This window comes from Pipistrellus hanaki (genome assembly GCF_964339955.1).
Source record: "Pipistrellus hanaki genome assembly, chromosome: 4".
NCBI lineage: Eukaryota > Metazoa > Chordata > Mammalia > Chiroptera > Vespertilionidae > Pipistrellus > Pipistrellus hanaki.
The window spans coordinates 52093719-52118688 of NC_140506.1; the positions used below are offsets into that span (position 1 = coordinate 52093719).

The window sequence follows — 24970 nt, forward strand, 5'->3', positions numbered from 1 at the left end:
TTAAAGATTACCTTCTGAGCTTAGTTATATATCTACTTCTCTGACAATTAACTTTGTGTCACTCTGATTAAAATAATTTCACATTTCATACCCACTAACTTCTAAAACATATGTCCATAAGGACAAGGCATTATACCAGAGATTTTTAATAAGTGCACCATAAGAATTTTTAAAACATGCAATCCATGACTAGTTAGGGGCATTGACCTCTTTTTCTTTATATTGTCAAATAAACAAAATGACAATAACCAACACAACGGTAGCCATGCAGTGGGAATGAATCAAAATTATACCTATTTACTGTAACTCTGTGTTTTCTTCTTTTTTTTAAATTGATCTTTGTTACTGAAAATATTACAGATATACCCCCCTTTTTTCCTACTGACCCTGTTTACTCCAACAGATTGGCAAAAATATATATTTTTGGAGTGCCACGGAATTTTACTAATTGGTTTATGTGTGCCATGAGATGAAAAAGACTGAAAATCACTGTATTACACAATAAAATTTTTTGTTAGTCATTGTATAATAATCCACTAGATTTTAAATTTTTTACAGGACAGCCTATTTCTTAAGCTTTTTTTTATTCAGATGCTTATAAAACAATAGTAAATAAATGTTTGTTAGAATTGCAATTGTTATTAGCCTGGTGAATCTAAACAATGCTATTAGATCATTTTGATTATGTACATTGATTGGAACTTAACAAATGTTCTGAAAATATTACTGTGAAAAACTGGTTAATGTGTATATTGCAAAATAGTACACTAATGGAAAATTTCAGCTGGTTCAGTATTCATATGGACTATTTGATTCCATGTTAAATAGGAGGTCTCTAGAATTGTTATTCTAATCACCAATAATTCAACTTTATATAGACATATCAGTATCAACACCCTAGCCCAGTGGTCAGCAAACTGTGGCTCAAGAGCCACATGTGGCTCTTTGGCCCCTTGAATATTTAGCAAAGTCCAGCTTAGGAGTACCCTAATTAAATTAATAACAATGTACCTACCTATAGAGTTTAAGTTTAAAAAATTGTCTCAAAAGAAATTTCAATCGTCGTACTGTTGATATTTGGCTCTGTGGACTAATGAGTTTGCTGACCACTGCCCTATGTATTTGAATTCCACTTAGCAGGTATATAGCTATTCAATTTAAACTTTCAAACACAATGAACTACAAACCTTCTTGAATTGCAATTTCAAGCATCCTACAAACATCTTTACCTTTCTAGCTCACTCCTTCTAGTAACCCAATTTCACCAATCCCTAAAACCCACCAGGACTATATAATCTATTGATCTTGCTCCTTTTCACTATCTCAAGGTCCCTTTTTACCCTTACTTCTTTCATTGTCATCATAACACTTTTAAATCCCTTGCTCTCTTGTATGTCATACAATCCCTCAATGAAATTGCAACCCTAGTCAAGTTAAACTCTTCTCCTTACTCTATACTTACACTTTAAAAATTGAATGTAGCCATAGGAAAACACACAACCATGCAAATCTCACTTTGAATTTATGATTATTAAACTTAAGGAGGTCCTTCACCCTCCTTAATAAAATATGTCCCTAATCTACTACTCTTGCCTTCTCCTAGAAAATTCAGCTTATTGGTTTCCTTTTCCTAGAGCTCACAGTCCTGATATTCCTGCTATCCAATATCTGAAAACAAATATTTTCCGCAAATAGGATAAAACTAATCTTCTAACACCTTTCTTCAGATTAAAAAAAAATATTTTATTTGGACTATAGTTTCAAGAAGGGAACAGTCAGTACTATAAACACTGGGGTTAGTTCAAGTACTAGAACAAGTCAAAAGTTTTAATTATATTAAATGACATGAATTATGTTGGTGGCTTGGTGAAAATAACTTTATTGCAGTGTTTAGGGTTTAAGCCATGCTCAAGTGGGTTGAAAAAAAAAATGAAATAATGTCAGAAAGCTTGGCCATGTCTTTCAAAAAAAATTGTCAATTGAAAATGATGAGATTTTGCAAAGTGATAAAAGAACGAACTGTGAGTTATATCTATTACTGTTTTTGTTTTTAAATGGTGGGAATAACTTGAGCACATTTAGGTGTCAATGAGTACCACGAAAAAAAGAAAGGAATTTGCAGAAGGAGGTACAGATCATCACTGGAATAAAGTTCCCAAGTAGGTAAGAGAGAACAGGATGTTTAGCAGGAGGATAGCCCTTTCATTTTAACAGGAATGAAGAAGTAAGGAATGAAAATATATGTGAAGTTATAGTTTCTATACTATAAGTAAGAAATTAAGGCAATTTCTTCTTATGGCATGTATTTTCTATACAATACAGAAGATAAGTTAAGTGAGTACTATTAACTGAAGTATCCCCCCACAATTCATATGTTGAATTCCAAATTCCCAATGTGATAGTATTTGGAGGTAATTAAGTCATGAAAGCAGAGTATTCATGAATGGGATCAGTGCATTTATAAGATGAAACACTGGGGAGCTTGCTCTCCCTCTCTTTCTTGGCCACGGCAATATGAGGACATACCAAGAAAAGGGTCCTCACCAGGAACTAAACTGGCAGGCACCTGGATCTTGAACTCTCAGCCTGCAGAGGTGTGAGAAATAAATTTCTGTTGTTTAAGCTACCCAGTCTATAATATTTTTGTTATAATAGCCCAAACTAATTAAAACAAGAGGAAAGTTGTGAATTATAAAAGAGAGTAGACTTTAAAAAAATGTCAGGGAATGGATTCATGTAAGAACAGAATTGAGGTTGATAGTATCAAATTCATTGTGGGACTAACTGGTCCTTTTTTTTGTGATTTTTCTCTAAAATGCTCCTCAACAATGTAGGAAAGATAACTAGTTAGATAAAAAAATTTTCCACCCAGGAACAAAATAGGACAATGGGACAGGCATTTTAGGATTATGATTAGAGTATGTTTGAAATCTTATATAATAAAGAGGTAATATGCAAATTGACTGTCACTCCAACACAAGATGGCTACCCGTGTGGTCAAAGATGGCTGCCCCCAGGTGGACATAAGACAGCTGCCACAGATGGCCGGCAGAGGATGCTGAGCGATCAAGTCAGCAGGGGAGGGCAGTTTGGAGGGACCAGGCCTGCAAGGGAGGGCAGTTGAAGGTGATCAGGCCTGCAGGGGATGGCAGTTAGGCCTGCACTAGCTGGCAGAGGAAGGCAGTTGAGTGTGACCAGGACTGCAGGGGAGGACAGTTAGGGGAAACTAGGCCTGCAGGGAAGGGCAGTTGAGGGTGATCAGGCATGCAGGGGAGGGCAGTTGGGGCAACCAGGATGGCAAGGGAGAGCAGTTAGGGTGACCAAGGCCAGTAGGGGAGGCAGTTGGGGATGATTAGGCCTGAAGGGGAGAATAGTTAGGAGCGACCAGAATGGAAGGGGAGGACAGCAAGGGGCAATCGTGCCTGCAGGGGAGCCATTAGGCATCAATCAGGCTGGCAGGGGAGCGGTTAGGGTGTGATCAGTCTGGAAGCAGAAGCAGTTAGGGGCAATCAGGCAGGCAGGCAGGCAAGCAGTTGGAAGCCAGCAGTCCCGCTGGATTGTGAAAGGGATGTCTGATTGCCCATTTAGGCCAGATCCCACCCTAACTGGGCAGTCAGACATCCCTCTAGGGGTCCCAGATTGAAGAGTGTGCAGGTTGTGCTGAAGGACACACACACCCCTGTGCACAAACTTCATGTACCGGGCCTCTAGTACTTAATATAATATTTTATAATAAGGAATATAAATTTAAAAACTGATGAGGAGAGCCTAATTAAGGAAGAAAGTAGATATTAATAAATTTAAGGTTCTAATAAAAGAACTGTGGTTTTAATTATATGAGTGAGTTGGAAGAATGAGTGGGTATAATCAGAGAATGGGATAATAGATATTTAGGAAGTTCCTGGTGAAGTGACAGTTCACTGCAACCATGGGAATGTTAGGTGGCCAATCACATGTAAAAATCTAGAAACTAAAGATCAGAGTGTGATACAAGTGTTTCCACAGACTAATGAAGAAACTTCAGTTTTAACTGCTAAATGATTTGATGGAATATGATACCTACTTGTTGGTTGAAGCAGGCCTGAAGATCAACTTGTCCTAGGTATGGAAAACTGTGATGGGATGAGGGAGTGGCAGGTGGTGGTAAATGGACTATTTCAAAGAAAACATAAAAATTATACACACACACACACACATACACTAATGTGTGAACAGAGTAGAAAATTGGTTATGTAAGAGATAAACATTAAAATAAAGCAATATATCTGCATAGATAGGTGTATGAAAATATCAAAGGGAAGCTCCCATTTTGAAGTGGGAGGAGTAGCTAGAAAATATCTGACCTTTCTTTTTTTGTGTGTAAGTTTTTTATGTTTGTATTTGTGCTTGTGTGTCTGTGTTTTGAAGTCAAAATAAGTGGATTAATTAAAGCTCCTTGTTTTGAAGTCAAAATAAATGGATTAATTAAAACACAGGAGAAATTACTGAAATTCTCAAGAAACAGATATAAAAATTGATAAAAGAAAAACAATTTCACAAAATAATTATCACAAAGCAGTCTTTGTTATTCCTAGACCCATCTCTTACATGAAAAATTATGATCCTGAGAAGATGAAAGAATGGACATATATTACTAGGGAGCTACAATTAATTAGCTTAATGAACTTGATTATATAAATAGATACAGGTGGATGGGTATACAGACAGACAAGTATTATAGTCTATTATAAGGTCCTAGAGGCAATGATTTAAAGGAATAATTATTTGATGTATGACAGTAACATTTAAATCTTACCTTCAGTTTCTATTTTCAATTGATAATCTTCACCACTGAAGTATGGATAAGCAAGTAAAAGTGATCCAAATCCTACTAAAAAGGAGGAAACTGAAAACCAATGTAGAATGTTTCCTCTCCCTCCATAGTATGCTATAAACAATACTACCAGGCAAGATGAAATATCATAACTCGATGACAACAACATACTCTCAATGGTTTTCAGACCACTGCCCCTCTGAAATGTGTCAATGCTCACATCCATAAGAGCAAACACAATACCTAAAATGTAGATAGAAAAAAAAGAACACAATAATATGCATTTTAAGAGACAAAACAGATCACCATTGTAAACATTACAAAGCAAAACGTAATTTACAGTGACTCAAACTTATTTCACTTTATTTAAATGTGTTTAAAATTTATGAGCATAAAATGATCCTTTTTATAAAACCCAACAAGCTTTAACCTCTATGAAATATTTGCCAATGGAATTACTATATTTATTTTTTAAAATACTATATTCATGAGTAATTTATGAAGAATATGATCTTTTCAATCATCTCGGTATTAATATTTATTTTGATGTATTATATTTCAATAATAAAAGTGAATAAGTGACAATCTAATATATATCATCCAGAACAGAAAATAAAACATAATCAAAATGGTTGAAGTCCAACATGTACTCCCAAACATATTCTTCTCTCTCCTTCCATAACTCATATCCTATACTTGAAGTTCACCATTTCTTAGCCTTTTTAATACTTTTTTGACAATGTGTATACATCTTTTAACAATACTACTTTTTTGTCATGTTCTTGAACATGAAATAAATGGTATCATATATGCCCATGTCCATCACTTAACATCTAATGGGGAAGAAGGGGTAATCATACTAAATATTTGAAACAAAAAAAAAATTGACATAGAATATAGAAGATAGCTGCTGACAGGAAGGCAGCCTACAAGATAGTGTGTGAATGAGAGAATGAAAGGAGAGTGTATGGACGTATGGGGAGTGTCTATTTGTGAGTGAGGGACAGCTACATTCCAAGGGACTGTTGAGAACTGCCGTACCAGGCTCCCCTGACCAGGCAGCCTCCACTGCTGCTGAAATCTCTCCCAGAGTAACCAGCTTTGCCACAGAGACTGTGCCATCTTGAAAGGAAGAGTGGCTGTTATCGGAAGCCTAGCCTTACTATCAATTGCGAAGAACCGGATACCTCCCGGGACCATACAACCACAACACCCACAGACAGCTGTGAACCCACAAATACCAGGTCTCAAGCAGCGCGAATACACTGACTCGGACAAGCTCTGCACCTTCTCACGGAAAGGTCAGGTTTCCCCCAGAGAAAGGTGAGTCTACAATTCAGGCTGAAGGAAGAAATGTGTGCAGCAGGATCTAGAGGTTCAGAGGAAGCCTGCACCCCACAAAACCTATGGATGTGGGGCCAGCATAGTCCACAAATGTGGAAGGGGGTCCACAGGGATGCACAGAAGGGAACTCTAGGAATAAACCAATAGCTGGGCTGGGTACAAAAAGGAAGCCTGAGGCTTTACCAGTAAATAAGCTGCACTGTGCCAGGGGAAAAACACATGCACAGAGACATGTGCAGAGTCACACGCAGTGCCAGGGTGAAAAAGTCATAAGTTTGCGCACTCACTCTGGTTCTTTTTTCTCTTTAAATCCTTGCTTATGACTATTAAGCCCAGTACATAGGATCACCCAATAAAAAACACTCTCAGAGACTACAGGGAAAAATTGTTTTTGTGGAACCTGGGAATCAGAGCAGGGAGAAACAATCAGAAAACCAGCTCTGGGGCAGTCCATTCCCCCAAACCAGTATTAGGTGCAGCAGGGAAAACAAATTCTAAATACTGGGTAGAGAAGACTTATAGCCCCAGATGTCAATACAGAAACACCGCCACCCAGGGTTTGAATCACAAACTGACTATTGGATAATTACAACCACAGGCAGGCTGAGTAATAAATAAATACTGTCTACTTGAAAACAAGATTGAGGCTTATGACACAGAAGAGCTGTGGAATACAGGGAACTTCAATACTGTCCTAACTACCTGACAGGAAACAGGTGTGCCAAACAGAACAGTAGAGAAAGTGAATGACCTTCACATTTTCATTTTTTATCTTTCACTTAGGAATCTAAATTTCTTTCTTTTTTCCTCACTTGATTTTACATTTTTAATTATTATATTTTTGTTTTTAATCATTATTATTACTACTATTATTTTACCTCTTTTAAAGTTTCATTTTATTTTCTCTTTATTTTATTCTGGGATTAGTATTCTATATTATATTTTAATTTTTCCTTTAGCATCATTTTACTCTATCTCATCTTGATCTTTATGTCAACACTCTCTTCCTCACTTTTTCCCTGTTGTTGTCCTATTTCCCTTACCCTATTTCTGCTTTAGATTTTCCCTATTCCTTCTTTTTCACCCCATGCTAAAAATTCATTCTACTAATATATATATAATTTCAAATCCCCTGTTCCAAGTTCATATACACTTCTCTCTTCTCTTTCTTCACTATCCAAATTTTTTCTCTCTTCCCTTTTTTTTAATTTGTTTTTTGTTTTATTTTGTTTTGTTTTGCCCTTCTTTCTGTCCTATTGTTGTTGTTTGTTGATTAGATTGTTTTTGTTTGTTTGTTTGTGTGATTGTTTCACTACTTTTTTGCTTCTGTTTTTCCTCTCCTCACTTATTATTAGTTGTTATTTTTAATTTGCATTCATCTCTGGGTATTAGTTGTTTGTATTTTTTTGGATTAGTTGTAGTTCTATTGGAGTTTTATCCCCATATAGTTTTTTTCCCCCTTCTTTTTTATTCTCTTTCTTTTCTCTCTTACTTTTTTCCCTATTCTCAATGTAAGTTTTGCATTATTTAAAAAACAAACAAACAAACAAACAAAAAACACCCTAATTCTTTTTTCTCTAGTGGTCAGCTTTATTTGGGGTTATTAGTATCATGAAAACATTTAAGTTCAGTGCCTTGTGCATTGTGCCTTGTTGTGTTGTGTTTTGTGCCTTTAAGTCAATGCAGGTGAGAGAGAGCTACATAACCAGACACCTAGAGAGGAGAGATCATGAGGAGAGACAAAGAAACAGTTCATATATGAAAGAAAAGTAGGCATCACTAGAAAAGGAAGTAAACAAAATGAAAGCAAGCAAAGAGAAAGAATTCAGATAAATGGTCATGAGGTCACTGAAATGGTTGGAAGACAAATTCATCAATATGTTTAAGAAACAAGAGGAAATGAATAAGAACCAAGAAGAAATGAAAAATTACATCACTGCAATAAAGAACTCAATAGAAAGCATCAACAGTAGACTAGAAGAAGTAGAGGACTGCATCAGTGCGCTAAAAGACAAGATAGGAAAAAAACACCCACACATTTAGAAAAAAAAGCTTAAAAAATATGGGGAGATCCTAAAGGAACTTTGGGACAATGCAAAACAAAACAACATCCACATAATAGGGGTGCTAGAAGAAGAGGAAACAAAGTCATTGAAAGGAAGGGTCTAAATCCAAGAATACTGTACCCAGCAAGACTATCAATCAAGCCGAAACCGGTTTGGCTCAGTGGTAGAGCATCGGTCTGTGGACTGAAAGGTCCCGGGTTCGATTCCGGTCAAGGACATGTACCTTGGTTGTGGGCACATCCCTGGTAGGTGATGTTCAAGAGGCAGCTGGTCGATGTTTCTCTCTCATCGATGTTTCTAGCTCTCTATCTTTCTCCTTTCCTCTCTGTAAAAAATCAACAAAAATATATTTTTTTAAAAAAAGACTATCAATCAAAATTAAGGGTGAAATCAGAAGCTTCATAGAGAAAAAAGGACTAAAGGAGTTTATCACCACCAAACCAGCAATGCAAGAAATGCTAAAGGGTCTGGTGTAAAAAGAAGAAATAGGAAGTGAAGAAGGAATACAGTCATAAAAATAAAAATGGCAACAAACAAGTACCTATCAATAATAATTTTAAATGTAAATGCATTAAATTCCCTAATCAAAATACATAGGGTAGCTGAGTGGATAAGAAAATAAGACTCATACATCTTCTATCTCACCCACTTCAGAAAAAAAGGATTCACACCGACTAGTGGTAAAGGGATAGAAAAAGGTATTTCAGGCAAATGGAAATGAAAAACAAAACAAAACAAAACAAAAAAACGGAAATAGCAATACTTATATCTGACAAATTAGATGTCAAAGTGAAGGACCTAACAAGAGAAAAGAGGGCCACTTCATAATACTAAAGGGAGTAATCCAACAAGAATATATAACTCTAGTAAATATATATGCACCCAATACAGGAGTACCCAAATACATAAAACAAAAACAAACAAACAAAAAACTCCTGGATGATATCAAGGGAGTGATTGACACCAATACAATCATAATAGGGGACGGTAATACCCCACTAACAACACTGGACAATTCCTCCTAAATGACACACTAGATCAAATGAAATTAATTGACATCTTTAGAACATTTCACCCCAAAGCCACAGAGTATACATTTTTCTCAAGTGTACATGGATCATTTTCAAAGATAGACCATATGCTGGGACACAGGCAAAGTCTTTGAAAATTCAAGAAGACAGAAATCATATCAAGCATCTTCTCAGATCACAATGGCATAAAACTAGAAATCAACTACAATAAAAACAATTTTTAAAAATCAAACAGCCTGGAGGCTAAATAGCATGCTATTAAACAATGCCTGAGTTACCAGGGAGATCAAAGAAGAATTAAAAAACATTATGGCAACCAAGGACAATTAAAACCCAACAATCCAATATTTATGGGGCACAGTAAACGCAGTCCTAAGAGGAAAGTTCATAGCTCTTCAGGCTTACCTCAAAAAACAAGAAACATTGGTAATGAATTATCTAACTCTACAACTCAAAGAGTTAGAAAGAGAGCTACAAGAAAAGCCCAGCATAAGCAGAAAGAAGGAATTAATAAAAATCAGAGCAGAGATAAATGACATAGAGACAAAAAAAAAAAAAAAAAAAAGGAAAAAGAAAAGATCAATAAAACCAAGAGCTGGTTCTTTGAAAGGAACCTCTAGCCAGGCTCATCAAGAAGCAAAGAGAGAGGACCCAAATAAAAAAACATCAGAAATGAAAGAGGTAAAGTAACAACTGATCCCACAGAAATGCAAATGATTATGAAAAAATACTATGAACAACTCTATTCCAACAAAATGGACAACATAGTCTTAGAAAAATACAAGCTCCCAAAACTCAACTAAAAAGAATTTAAAAACCTGAATAGGCCAATAACTACTGAAGAAATTGAAACAGTGATCAAAAATCTTCCAACAAATAAAAGCCCTAGCCCAGATGGCTTTACAGGGGAGTGCTACCAAGAATTCAAAGAACTAAAACCTATCCTCCTCAGACTATTCCAAAAAATTGAAGAGGAAGGCACACTTCCAAGCTCTTTCTCTGAAGCCAGCATTACCTTAAATCCCAAAACCAGATAAAGAAATGACAAAAAAGAGAGAACTACAGGCCAATATCCTTGATGAACATAGATGCTAAAATCCCCAACAAAATTCTAGCAAATCAAATTCAACAATAAATTAAAAACATTATACACCATGACCAAGTGGGATTTATTCTGGGGATTCAAGGATGGTACAATATCTGCAAATCAGTAAGTCTGATATATCAAATAAACAAACTGAGAGACAAAAATCACATAATCATGTCAATTGATGCAGAAAAAGCATTTGACAAAATCCAACATCCTTTCTTGATGAAAACTCTCAGCTAAGTGGGAATAAAGGGATCATACCTCAACATAATAAAAGCCCTATATGAAAAACCTACAGCAAACATCATACTCAATGGCAAAAACTAAACTCATTTCACCTAAGAAGAACAAAACAAGGATGCCCACATTCACCACTCCTGTTAAACATAGTATAGGAAGTACTAGCCATAGTGATCAGACAAGAAGAAGAAATAAAAGGCATCCAAATTGGAAAAGAAGTAAAACTGTCCTTATTCACAGATGACATGATACATAGAAAACCCCAAAAATTCCATTAAAAAAACTACTAGACCTAATAAAGGAATTTGGCAATGTAGCAGTATACAAAATTAACACATTAAGAAATCTATGGCCTTTTATACACCAATAATGAACTCACAGAATGAGAAATGAAAAAAAAAAAAATCCCATTTACCATGGCAACAAAAACATTAAGATACCTAGGAATAAAAATAACTAAGGATGTAAAAGACTTGTACTCAGAAAACTACAGGATATTATGGAGGAAGACATAAACAAATGGAAGAACACACCATGTTCATGGACTGGTAGAACCAACATCATTAAAATGTCCATACAATCTAAAGCAATCTATAGATTTAACGCAATACCTATTAAAATACTAATGGCATATTTCAAAGATCTAGAACAAACTCTGCAAAAACTCATCTAGAATAAAAAATAAAAAAAATGGACCCTGAATAGCCACAGCTATTCTGAGAAAGAAGAACAAAGTTGGAGGGATCACAATACCAGACATCAAGCTGTATAACCAAACCATGGTTCTCAAAATTGCCTGGTACTGGCACAAGAACAGACATATAGACCAATGGAACAGAATAGAGAATCTGGCCCAAGTAATATGCAAATTGACTGTGACTCCAACACACAAAATGGCCATCCCCATGTGGTCAATGACCACCCCCATGTGGACATAAAATGGCCGCCACAAGATGGCGGGGAGGGGAGGGCAGTTGTGGGCAATCAGGCCAGCAGGGGAGGGAAGTTAGGGATAATTGGGCTGGCAGAAAAGGGCAGTTGGGGCTGACCAGGCCTGTAGGGGAGGACAGTTGGAGGAAACCCAGGTCTGTAGGAAAAGGGCAGTTACGGATGACTAGGCCAGCAGTGAAGAGCAGTTAGAAGCGACCAGGCCTGCAGGGGAGGACAATTGGGGGCAACCAGGCCTGCTGGGGAGGGCAGCTGGAGGTGACCAAGCTTGCAGGGGAGGCCAGTTGCGGTCAACTAGGCTGGCAGGGGAGGGGAGTTAGGGGTGATCAGGCTGGCAAGAGAGGGCAGTTAAGGACTGCTGGCCCAGCAGGGTAGGGCAGTTGGGGGCAACCAGGCCTGCAGTGGAGGACAGTTAGGGGCAACAAGGCTGGCAGCGGAGGGCAGTTAAGGGTGACCAGGCCATCAGGGAAGTTAGGGGCAATTGTGCCTACAGGGGAGCAGTTAGGCTTCAATCAGGCTGGCAGGGGAGTGGTTAGGGGGTGATCAGGCTGGCAGAAAGAAGTGGTTAGTGGCAATCAGGCAGGTAGGTAGGCAAATGATTGGGAGCCAGCAGTCCTGGATTGTGAGAGGGATGTCTGACTGGTTGTTTAGGATAGGCCTTAACGGCCAGTCAGACATTCCTCGAGGGGTCCCAGATTGGAGAGGGTGCAGGCTGGGCTAAAGGACCCCCCTCCCCCCCAACCCCATGTACAAGTTTCATGCACTGGTCCTCTAGTCGTATATAATAAAAGCCTAATATGCTAAGTATCCTGGATTATGTTGACATTTTGTGATTGACAAGACAGGCACTCAGTAGTGCAATAGCTACATCAGCCCTGGTGAAGATAAATCCACGTATTCAGTTCTTTCTTGTATAACTTACATTCTTAATATAACTGTCATCATAAACTTGAGTCCTCTGAACAAGACATACTAGTATAATGGCGGGAAAAGAGGCTGGCTAATATTCTGAGGTTGGTTACCTATCTACCTCATTATTGAGAGCTTCCTCCGCAATGAATTTCTTTATTGAACATTTGTTTAGGATAATTCTGCCCATTCAGATTGACATACCGCTTACCCAGCCCTCCTAGTTACCAAATGGTCAACCATTAGACAATGGCAGCATGGTTTCTAGGAAATACAATCAAATTTTACTACCCAACATTCTGCCCACTAGGAGGACTTCCCTTTTCCTCTATTTTTTTCTTTTTCTTCAGGGAATCCCCTAAGTGGGACTATAACGTTACCAAAACATACTTCTACCTTCAAAAACCACAGGCACATAATATTGTTTCTTTCTTAAAAGTAAATGGTACAAATGAAGAAACTTCTCTTTCATTTCAGAAGAGGTAGCCCTGCACAATCCAAACCAATTTTTCTGAAGTAACAGGCACATTTTTAGTGTATAAGACACTCCCAAGACAAACTATATGTTGGTCATTCTGGAAGGCCGGGATCTCATTCTAGTTATGAGTTTGGCATCAATAAAGGGCGATGGGGTGTGTCATGAGAGAATCAGCATTCCCTAAAGTCGGGTGAGGTAAATTCCGTATCTTTAAACAGAAACTTTTTTCCCCCCCAGTCATAAGAGAAAATGTTGCTCTTACTGAGAAAGGAGACTTGGAATTTCAGGGTTGATAGGTCTCAGATTCACTGAATTCCACCCAATTTCCAGGGTCCCCTTTTCTCCAGTCAATATCCCAACTCTCACATAAGTGATTTAGTGAATCTGTGAATTCAAATTGTATTGTAATTCTATAACCATGAATTAGTGTTGGTACTATTCAAAATATGCAGTGTGTGACTAGAAGCTCACACATTTTCTAATTATGCCTTAAACTCATTTTCTTTCTGTAAACTTTTCAGTACAGCCTGAAGCAGTCAGTCAGCCAAACCCAGAAGCTCTGTAGTCTAAAGTTTCACCGTAGAAGTCAATTGCAGAAGCTCTTGGGTCTTCCAAAATCTTGCCTTCAATAAGAACTTTATCTCAGGCAACGTTTTAAATAAATTTGTCATTGCATGTCATGGATTTCTAGTGTACCATTTTCCACAAGATACTGTTGTTTTTGCTGCTTTCAAGATCAGTTAGCTCAGATAACCAATCCCAGGTTCCTATGCTTGGGGATGGTTCGGTTGTTTTTTTCCTGGTTTAATGGTTGGCATAGACTACTGTTAGAGTAGGCAGCTAGGTAGATATGAGCTGGGAGAGGTAGCTGGGTCTTGGAGGGAAACGAAACAAATCAAAAATAGACAATGGAGACAGCAGACCACTATGTGAAAAGGAAAGACTTAGGGTTCCTACAGGATGTGGTCTAACTGTGGCTAACACCTGTGTGAAAGGGCCTTATAGTTTGAAGATATATTTTTTTGAGATGTGAGGGATGTGGTAACTTGCTCCTTGCCTAGAGGTGTTCCAGCCTAGGGGTATAAATCCTCTGAACATCCAAATATCAGGGCTCTTGGTTTGGTTTAGGCTGGCTGAATTGCCCACTCAGGTTCTATCTGAGTGTATTTATTTCCTACATAAATAAACCCTTGCCTGCTTTTGTTGCTATTTGTTGTCTCTTGTTTGAATTCATTCCTACAAGCAAGAGCAGAACTAGGGGCACAGAGTACTATCTCTGGCCAGGGTCTATCTCTGGCCAGATACCCCCTTGACCCTCGCTGACATTACTGTATCAAAACTTACATGATTCTTATAATTTATAGATAAATTAGTTTTATTACATTGGTGAAGCTAAAAGTTCAATCAAGAACTTTCAAATATCTTATTATCTCATAACATTTTTGAAAGGAACATTACTTTAAACAATTTCTTAACCATACTTATCTTTAATAAAATGTTATTAATATTTTTTCTGAAGAATATATATTTTTAATATGATCTGATTTCTATAGCTTTGCAGCAAAGGGTTGACAAGCCTTGGTTGCCCAAAAAAGACCTATCTTCAAGACTGACCTTTGGTTGTCTCCTGGGAGATGACTCTGAGTTCTTGAATATTGTGCCTGATAAGAGTGCTTTTATATGCCTGAAGCCTTAGGCCACACAGTACCAATTGGATCAGATAATTTACACTAAGAAGGTGATTTAAAGTGAACATCTATTGTTGAATGCCTGACACCTTTGGCCATGCAGTATCAGTTTGATTAGTTTATGTTAACAATGTATTTATGGGAAATGCCTTTTTTGGTGTATGTGTGAGGAGGGTGTGTTATTGGAGTCTGAGAAGCTGAAGTTAGTCACAAAGATGCTGCATCTCTACATGACTAACCTCTCAAAAATCTTGGACACCAAGGCTCGTGTTATCTTTCTTGATGGGCAACTCTTTGCATGTGTTATCTCACATTATTGCTGGAAAAATTAAGCATCTCCATATGTCTCCACTGGGAAAGGACACAGCAGCTTGGGCTTGGTTTCTAGACTTTATCCCGTTTGCCTATTCCCTTTGCTGATTTTATCTATTCACTCTAAGAAATCATAACCATGCATAAGACATCTTTCTCTGAGGCCTCTGTCCTTCTGTGGGAGGCAGTTAGAGAGACATGAGCAGAGCAAGGACAATGGGTCAGGTACAGAAGGTCACCAGAGTAGAAAGCAAAGGACAAATTGTAGGGTGGGACCTTATCTGGGGTGACATTTCCTCCCCTAGCATATCTCTGGTCTTAGGGTTTGGACCTGACCTATCCTCCCTAGAGATAACATAAAGGAAAAGTTGTATTTCATCTCCAGGCCCAGAAAAGCAACAAAATGAGATGCATGATTAATCTCAAGACCAGCTGCATTGGGTAATGGTCCCGTGCCCTGGTGCCAACCAATCAATCAGTGGAGACAAGGCCCTGAAAGGACATACTTGGAACATCTCTGGCTATTCTATTAAAATTTACTCCTGGGTCCTCCCCTAAAATCTCCAACCAAAACTCTGAGGATGGAGGACCCAATGGGCTCTCCCTCCTAGGAGCATGCCCAAACTTTTCCCTTTCCCTTTTCCCTCCCCCAGCCCCTTTCTTTACTCCCGGGCATGTTAACATTAGCTTCCTCACTCCAAACTCCTAGGGCCTTCTTTTACCTCTGTAACTTGTTTCTTAAGCCCATTTCTTTTAGGAATTACTTTTTCTATCTCCATGATTTACCAAAAAATGTTCTTTTACAGTTTGGGTCTTGGCTCTGAATTTTTGCCTAGCCAGAATCCAAGTACTAAAGTCGTTGAATCCAGGTTTGGTCTGACACCCCCCCCCCCCCCCCCCCCCCCGCTCAGGCACCTGGAGCCCATTCCTGCCAACCTACAACACTTCTAGTCAATCATTCAGTCTGAGTGAGGTCTTAGGGACCTCCAGCATAATAGTTAATACATTTGAAGTTTGTTAAGGCCTCCAAATGACCCTTCACTGTAGATTATAATATTTTAATTGAGAAAAGACTTCCTACAAATATCTTGCCTAATAATAGAGAAAAATGTAAATTGAACATACCTCCACTTCACCCACAGCCAATCAAAGTGATGCAAATTAACCCAATAAAGATGGTGGTTACATACTTGGGTATTGGGAACCTCCTAGGCACCCAGGTTACTCCCAGCCGGCCACTGGGTGGAGGCTTTAGGCTTGGGAAGGGGCTGAGCCTGTGACTGGATGGGTGGGGTGTTGGGGAAGTCCTTCCCAAGCCCAAAGCCTGGGGCAGAGGCTGTAGGCTTGGGAAGGGGCTTAGCCTGGGACAGGAAGGAAAGAGATAAAATCAATGGAAACATCCTCTAGTGAGGATAAAAAGAAAAATAAAGAAAGGACTGGAGTTGTGTTAATGAAAATACCTTGGCGGCTGCGGTGACTGGCAGTGGCTGCAGCAGTGGGGTAATGGGGCTGGCACTTTCTTCTGATCAGCCCAGTCACCTCCAGCAAAGGGAGTCCAGACTGCAGATTAGGTCTGCTCCCAATGGGGAGCAGGCCTAAACTATCAGTAGAACATCTCCTGAGGGCTCCCTGTATGTGAGAGGTGTCAGGCTGAAAGGAGGGACACCTCCCCAGTGCAAAAATTTCATGCATCAGGCCCCTAGTATATCTAAGAAAACACTACTGTCTCTGTACTGAAATATTTTATCCAAAATCATTCAGAGATTTTCTTTTTTACAAATACTTTATAAAACTCTTCAAATAAATTGTCTTTATTATTATTTTAAACTAGAGGACCAGTGCATGACATTTGTGCACTGAGGGGGTGGGGGTGGGGCAGAGCTCAGCCCAGCTGGTGACCTCTTGCAGTCCGGGACCCCTCAGGGGATGTCTGACTGCTGTGGAGATGGGAGAGGCTCCCACCACTGCCACTTTGCTCACTAGCTGTGAGCCCAGCTTCTGGCGTAGCTGCGCTCCCCCTGTGGGAATGTACTGACCACCAGGGGCAGCTCCTCCATTGAGCATCTGGCCCCTGGCAGTCAGTGTGCATCATAACGACTGGTAGTTTCCACTATTTGGTTAATTTACATATTAGGGTTTTATTATATAGGACTAGAGGCCCAGTACATGAAATTCATGCACGGGGGGGGGGGGGGGGAGGGGGACTTGTCCCTCAGCCCAGCCTGCACCCTCTCCAATCTGGTACCCCTTGGGGGATGTCCAACTGCCAGTTTAGGATCTGGCCTAAACTGGCAGTTCGACATCGCTCTCATAATCCGGGACTGCTGGCTCCTAACCGCTCACCTGCTTGCCTTCCTGATTGCTCCTAACCACTTCTGCCTGCCTGATCAATGCCTAAGTGTTCCCCTGCCAGCCCAATAACCCCCATTTGCCCTCCCCTACCGGCCTGATCACCCCCAGCTGTCCTCTGCTGCCGGTCTGGTCACCCCGAACTGCCCTGCAGGCTATATTGTGGTGGCCATCTTGTGCCAACATGGGGTGGCCATCTTGAGCAAGGGCATTATGGTCAATTTGCATATTACCTCTTTATTATATAGTATGTTTTGTTAAAGTTAAATGTGCAAAGCTTGGGGCTCCCTTAATTTCATTCCAATATATGAAAATTAATCAATGTAATTCACTGTATTAAGATAATAAAGAACAAAAACAAATGAATATCAGAATGCAAAAAAATATTTTTACAAAAACCAAACACTTTCATAATTTAAATAGTCATTGAACTAGAAATAAAAGGTAACTTCATTAAACTGATCACGTACATACAGAGTGGGCCAAAAGTAGGTTTATAGTTGTAAGTACATGAAACAGAATATATTCTTGTATTATTACTTATTAATTGTTAAATTATTTTCCATATGAACAACTTTAAACCTATTTTTCCCCACCTTGTATATGAAAATTCTACAACGTAATTATAAAGTTAATCATGGAGTTACCATATGACCCAGAAATTCCACTCCTAGGTATATGTCCACACAAAAACTTATAGACCATTCTAGCTCTACATGTAAAGAACTTGGAAGTCACCACTGTATCCTAACAGGTTACAAACTGAACAGTCTGAAAAAATTAATAACTCTTCTTGGATGCTTAACAGAGGGGAAGAAACAGGGCAAACTGGTGATATTGTGAATTCAAATGTCTTTATAACTCATTAGCCCATACATTTAAATTTTGTGTTTCATTCCCAGAAACATCAGCTTTACAGTTAAATAAATAAAATGAGAACTTACTTTATTTAGTGCTTTGATGGGAGTTTTTAAATTCTCAGACCATGACTTGAGCTGAAATTTGAGACCTGAGTTTGCCATTTCTCTTCATAAATTCATAAGGGCACTGAAAACATTCCATTCAACACCAGAATCCTTATAGTCAACATTACTACCAAAGTGCAGCAGCCACTTGGGCTTTCAAGGTACATGCTTCAATTGACACTTCATCTCAATAAACATGGTGAAAACTTGATGAATTGTGAACTTACTGCATGCCAAGAATTACTATCCATTTCCCATTGGCAAAGAGCTCAGCACTTGACTCAAGATTAAAAGCATAACAAAACCAATTCTAAATTACCATCTTTATGAGTATTCTAATGATCTGATGCATAGATTTATGCACCTTGAAAGGAAATTAATGAGAAGGTGGCTGGCAGGATGGGACTGGGTGAGAAGGGCCAGACACTCCCTAGAGCCAACCTCCCATGGTCCTTCCCTGGCCAGCTGCACCTGGGTGGCTCAAAGGGCATCTGTGGAATGAGTAGGGTCCCTCTGGCAGGTGGGTTCCCTCGTCCTGGCCTGTGGGGATTAGGCCAAAACCGGCTGACATACCTCAAAGAGTTCCAGAGTGCAAGAGGGCACCCTGCAAAGTTGCTGTCGTACAGGGTGTGGCATGCAAACGCAAGTGTGCAGTAAACCAGATTCGGGCTGACAGTGCCCTAACAATAACATAACCCACAGCTGATGGTGGAATCATGTGGCCCCACAAGGAATTAATTCCCTCCTCTCTGGTTTCAGGGTGAGTCACCCAAGAAACACTGCTGCCAAGTCACTGCAGCTTGGCAGCTCCTACATTGGACATCTGCCCCCTGGTGTTAAGTGTACATCATAACTACCAGTAGGATGGACACTTAGCATTTTAGCCTTTTATACATATAGATATTTATGAGACTAACCCCTGATACCAATTCCATAATAGTCTGAATCCAATCAGGAGAGAGAAACCACACAGTAATTTGAACAAGGACAGTTTGCTATAAAATAAATTATTAACTATAACAGAGGATTAAAGTAACAAGGAATTAGCTAGTAAAGGAAGTAAAGACAATGTCAAAGAATATAGAAATATCTAGCCTAAGAAACAACCACTTCCCCTAGGACTGAGATGGAAACTCAAGGGCTAAAATCCAGACCTAGTTGAAGAAGACACAACAAACTTTTGGCAAATTAAATCTAGTAACATATCCAAAAGATAATAATTTTGTAATAAGGGTTTACTCCAGGAATGCAAGGTTGGTTAAGTATAAAAAAAATAAAAGAATGCAATATATAATATTAATAAAATAAATAAGAAAAATTATATAACTGTCTCAGAAGACACAGGGGGGAAAAACTTGATAAATTTCAAAAACCAATTGAAGATAAAATTTATTAACCAGCTAAGAATAAAAGATAACATCATCAAAATAATAAGGGGCATATACAAAAAACTTACAGTTAACATATTTAATTGAGAAAGGCTAAGTTATTTCCACCTAAAATCAGAAAGAAAAACAACTTCTCTTTTCAAATATCTACTCAACATTGTATTAGAGGTCTTAACCAGTGTAACAAAACATACAGATTGGAAAGAAAGAAATAAAACTGTCCTGACTCACAGGTCACATGATTATGTTTGTAAAACATCCTAAGAAAACAAGTTAATTTACCAACATTGAAGGATACAAAACCTAAATAAGAAAAGAGGCATACCATGATCAGGCATGAAAACACTCAATATTGTTAAGATGTCAATTTTATGCAAATCTACAGAATCAAAGAAATCCCAATTAAAATCCCATTAAGTTTTTGTAGAAATCAACATGTGGAAAAGGCAAAGTATCTATAACAGCAAAAACAACTTTTTATAAAAAACAAAGTCAAAAGAATACCTGATTTCAATAAATATAGTAAAGCCACAGTAACCAGTACAATATAATATTTGCATAAATAGATAGAACAGAATACAAAGGTTATAAAGAGACTCAGAAAAAGATCAGAATTTCAACAAAAGTGCCAAAATAATTCAATGAGATAAAATACAGTCTTTTCAATAATCTTGGAATAAGATTTTATATGGAAAAAAGATAAATTGTGATCCTTTCCATACACACACAAAAAAAATTTCATTCAAAATGGATCAGAGACCTAAACATAAGGGCTAAACTATAAAACTCCTACAAGAAAACAAAATAGAAAATATTCATGACATTGACTTACACAATACTTTTAAAAATAGAAACCAAAAAGAACAAACCATTTAAAAATGAACAAACTGGACTTCATTAGAACTGAACCCTTTTTTTCATTCAACAAGATCAGGTAAGAAAATGAAAAGACAAACCACAAAATGAAAAGGCAAACCACAAATTGAGGGAAAAGGGGAGGGAGAGAGGCAGACAGGCAGGCAATCATGCATGGCCTACAGCCTGATCATAAAGAAACATCAAACATACCCAGGTTGAAGTTCAACATATGGAATAAAAAACCCATATACTTTAAGACTTGCATGGTCACAATATATGTAAGGGGGCTTGAGGGAATGAGAAAGTGTTACAGATTAAAGAAGACATCCAAAATATGACAACTAAATGCAACATGTATTCCTGGATAGAATTTTGGGTGGAAAAGGAAAAGGAGACTATTCAAACAGTTGGCAACATCTGAGTGAGATAATCAGTTCATAGTTTGATGGTAGTGTGCACTGACACAGTCTTGACTGGGTGGGTGAATGGCGGTTATATAGGAAAGTGTCCTCACTTTGGGAAGATGTACACTGGAGTGTTTAGCAGTAATGAGGCACCATGTCTGAAAAAAATCTATATGTTCAGGGAAAGAAAAGGTGAAGGACAACATATGTGGTAAATGTAAACTACTAGAGAAATTGGGTGAAGGGGACTCGGAATTCTTTGCACCCTTTCCATAGGTTTGAAATTATTTCAAAATCGTTTAAAACATAACAATAAATATATCAACTGATGAATACATAAGTGAATAGATATGTCATTTTTATGAATGCAAGACTCAATGTTATACCTAAGCTGAGCCAATGGCCTGTATAGTCAGTTAATAAATAGTAGAGCTAAACATTCACTGAAATCACTTGTTTAAGAAGCTTCAGTGGCTCCTCATCACCTACAAAATAAGGAGGCTATATTAAGTGAGAAGAAGCCTACAAAGCAACTCACTAATTGCCCAGTACACTAGTGGAAAGGAAACATCTTCTAGTATCCTTTCAAAATTCTCACTCGGGTATTTGAAGACCTTCATAGTATGGTTACAATTTGTATTTTCCTTCCTTTTATTTATTTTTGTATTCAATAAATATTTATTGAGTGTCTTTACTGCCTTAGTCACTATATTAGTTCTGGGGCAGGGGTTGAGACAATAAAGAAAATAAGTATAATTATACTTTTTGGTGCTTGGGTGAAACTATTATCCAGCCAAATCAGCCACTCACCATTCTGAAACAAGGCTTTCCTGTATCTGAGTATTTATTCATCAAAACATCACATTCATTCACTCATTCATTCATTATATATATTCCTTAATTACATTCCCAGCTCTCAGAACTCTACGTTTATCAAGGTTTAATTCAAATGCCTATTCCTTAGAGAAACTTCTTTGATGGTATCAAGAAAAAAAATCTAATGACTATTTATTTGCTCCTCTCATATGATTCTAACCACCTTTAGACACTTTTATTACAACATAGCATTTTATTACAACATAGCTTATTTCAACATATCATTTTAGAACAAAAAAGATACCATGTTTAGCACACTCCAAGGACATCAGGGGATACAGACTACTAAAGAATGTAGGTGCAAAGGCGGTGTTGAGGGCCATGGCCACATAGGGAAAGCATACCCTTCTAAAGGCATTCAAATCCACATTCTTCTTCAAACTGTGTGGGCAAAGATAAATACCTTTGAGTTGCAGTTGGTTCTCTCATATAGATTGTTTGAAGCCTGATTTGACCTCCTGTATCCACACATGAGGAAATAAGATCCAGGAAGGAAATGGCTTGGCCCATGTGTCTCAAAATTGTGTTCAGAAGCAGAAACAACCTGGCAGTCACAGGTCTTGTTTGCATCTTTAATCCCCCAAGTAACTCAACCCTGAGCTTCTCAGAGTTGGTGACCAAACAACAGTAATGACTCAACATTACTCTCTCCAGGTGGCTCTCTGGAGGCCAGACCCCTATCACCCACACTGTGAGAGGTTAACTGTGCCAATAAGGTGTTTGAGGACAGGAGCCCAAACCCATGGTGGCAGCCCAATTAGCCAGCTTTTATCCTAGTCATACCTTTCAATGTTAGAGAGGACTAGCTGCCTCAAACTGGACCACCTGGCCCCTCTCCTGCCTCCCCCACTCAGACAACACTGAGCGCCCCCTACTGCCCCCTCCCTCCCCTGGCCCCCAGCCCAGGCTCACCCTGGGACAGCACCAGCACGTAGAAGAAAAACAGTAAGCAGTGGAGGTTATTAAAACGCTGACAACAGGTAACACCTATATAGCACAAGCCACAGTATTCCTCCCCAGTTTCTTCCGGCTTCTTGGTCATGGGGGCTATGGCCCTAGCCTTGCTTCTTTTCAGTTTTTGGAAATTGTGGAACTTGATCAAGCTATTTGAAACAACATCCACATTCCAGGCTTTTCCCGCTGTGCTGTCCGCAGGCTCAGCGGGCAGGACCTGAGACTGCACAGCCTGGGGCTCCTCTTCCTCAGTCTGTGGGCTGAGGCGGGGGCCCTGCCGCTGGGGCTGGGCGGCCGCCTTCGGGCCGGGCGGCCTGTGGCTCCCCATGGCCCAGCGCCTGCTCCGCCCGCTCCAACTGACCGCCCGCGGGAGTGGACGCCAGGGAACGGGCGCCTGCCCGAGGGAAGGGGGGGGGGGGTACGTTCTTTCTTGGCGGGAGGCAAACGTCCCTGCCAGAGCTCCGTTGACAGTTGCCCTGAGAGACCATCCAAGGTTATTTCCTCTTGGCTTCCACGTGGGAGAGGGGCAGAGAGAAAGAATTTATTTATTTATTTATTTATTTATTTATTTATTTATTTATTTAACGACTGGACCCTGATAACTAACATACACAGGACTCTCCAGTAACTCTAACAGAAGTGTTTTTAGGAAGTAAGGAAAGAGAAATGTGCAGTGATGGGACAGAGGAACTGTCCCCCAACACCCCTCCTCGCCTCCCACCCCGAGATTTCTTGTACTGTGGTGTTTTCCCAATTGGATAATCTCTCTAGAAAGGAAGGACCTAAGAATTGTTGGAGGAGAAATCAGAAGACATGAAAAAAACACTTCTACCACATTTGGAGAAACCAGCAAAGATCATAAAACAGTGTCCCAGTGAATGCTCCTAAGTAATTTTACACATACAAATTATTGCAAAATTAATAATTTTACACACAAAAATTATTGTCCTAGAAACTCTATTTCTAGCCAAGAAGAGAAAGGATTATTATTTTCCTCCCTAAATAAGGGGATCAGACCTCGAGTGTAATTTACTTTCCCAGGTGCAAACATCTTAACTGAAAATAAAGACGGTAGGAGAACAGTTACGGGACATGAAATGTTTATATGAAGATGAAACTTCTAACTGGTTTTCTTTTCTTCAGCAAAGGCAAAGTATGTTATTCAGGCCGTGTATGTGGGAAGGGTGACTTCCCAGGAAAACTGAAACTATTTCCCTCCCATGGATACCGTGTTAAAAAAAAATAATTAAACTTTTTTAAAAATCCAGCTCTTCAACAAGTTTTTGTGCTGCTAGAAAGTGCTGGAGCTGGTTAACTGAGGGTGTGTGTGTGTGTGTGGGGGGGGGGGGGAGGGCGAAAGCAGGTAAAGGAGAGGGGGGACAGAAATCACTAAGAAGAGCTAGGCAGAAGGGTTCCACAGATCCCACCCCTGACCTGAGGCCTGAACTTGCCTCAACAGAGCTCTGTGCCCAACAGTGAGTGAAAATGTAATCCCACCTATACTAAGAGACCTGGTCTGTCAAATATTGGCCACTACTTAAGAAGAAACAGTGCCTTAATTTTCATCTGCCTTTCCTACTTAGCTAGGATGCCCTCCATGTCACTTCATAACATCAATAAGCATAAAGGAAACAGGATTCCTTGGAGGTCGAAAAGTAGGGGCACTCTTATTCTTGTGCTTTGGTACCAGACTGGGCACGGTCTGAGAGCAGAGGGGGAAAGCCTGCTTTGTTCAAAATAAATGGTACTAGGATTTTTGCTTCCACTCAGAATATAGAGAGCCACGTAGAATATTACCCCCACGTTAACAAACGTAATCAAAAAGAAAAGGAGAAAAAGCTGAGTAATATAAAATACTGTCACCTTTTCTGCCCATAGAAGAGCTATATTCCCAAAGCAACAAGGTAAATTGGTTCCAAAGGCTAACAAACCCCTCAGAAAAAGGATGGGACACATGAACACTTCCACCTTTGGCAGAGAATGGGAGGAGGTAGCAATTATAAACACAGGCATTAGGGCGGTGAGGGCTTGTGCTTGGGGTATGGGTGGCGGCAGGAGGTCAATGGAGGGAAAAAGGAGACTCGTGTAATACTTTAGACAATAAAGAATTTTAAAAAATTATATATACATACATATATATACATATATACATATACATATATATATATACATATATATATATATATATATATATATATATATATATATATGAAGGAAACTACTGAAATTGTAATGAATTCTTAAAGGCACAGTGAGG

At 39.0% G+C, this 24970-nt stretch overlaps 1 protein-coding gene across 1 annotated transcript in view; it reads right to left on the reverse strand.

Moving 5' to 3' along the window:
• Positions 1-23068, reverse strand: part of LOC311621597 (solute carrier organic anion transporter family member 6A1-like) — a 79558-nt gene extending 56490 nt beyond the window's left edge. The window contains exons 1-3 of the mRNA XM_084881794.1: positions 22672-23068; positions 4796-5056; positions 4064-4152 (exon numbers count right to left, since the gene is read on the reverse strand). Of these exons, the coding sequence (XP_084737920.1) occupies positions 4064-4152; positions 4796-5056; positions 22672-23041 (720 nt within the window). The 5' untranslated portion in view covers positions 23042-23068. The remainder of the gene's footprint in view (positions 1-4063; positions 4153-4795; positions 5057-22671) is intronic.
• Between the last annotated feature and the right edge of the window lie 1902 nt (positions 23069-24970).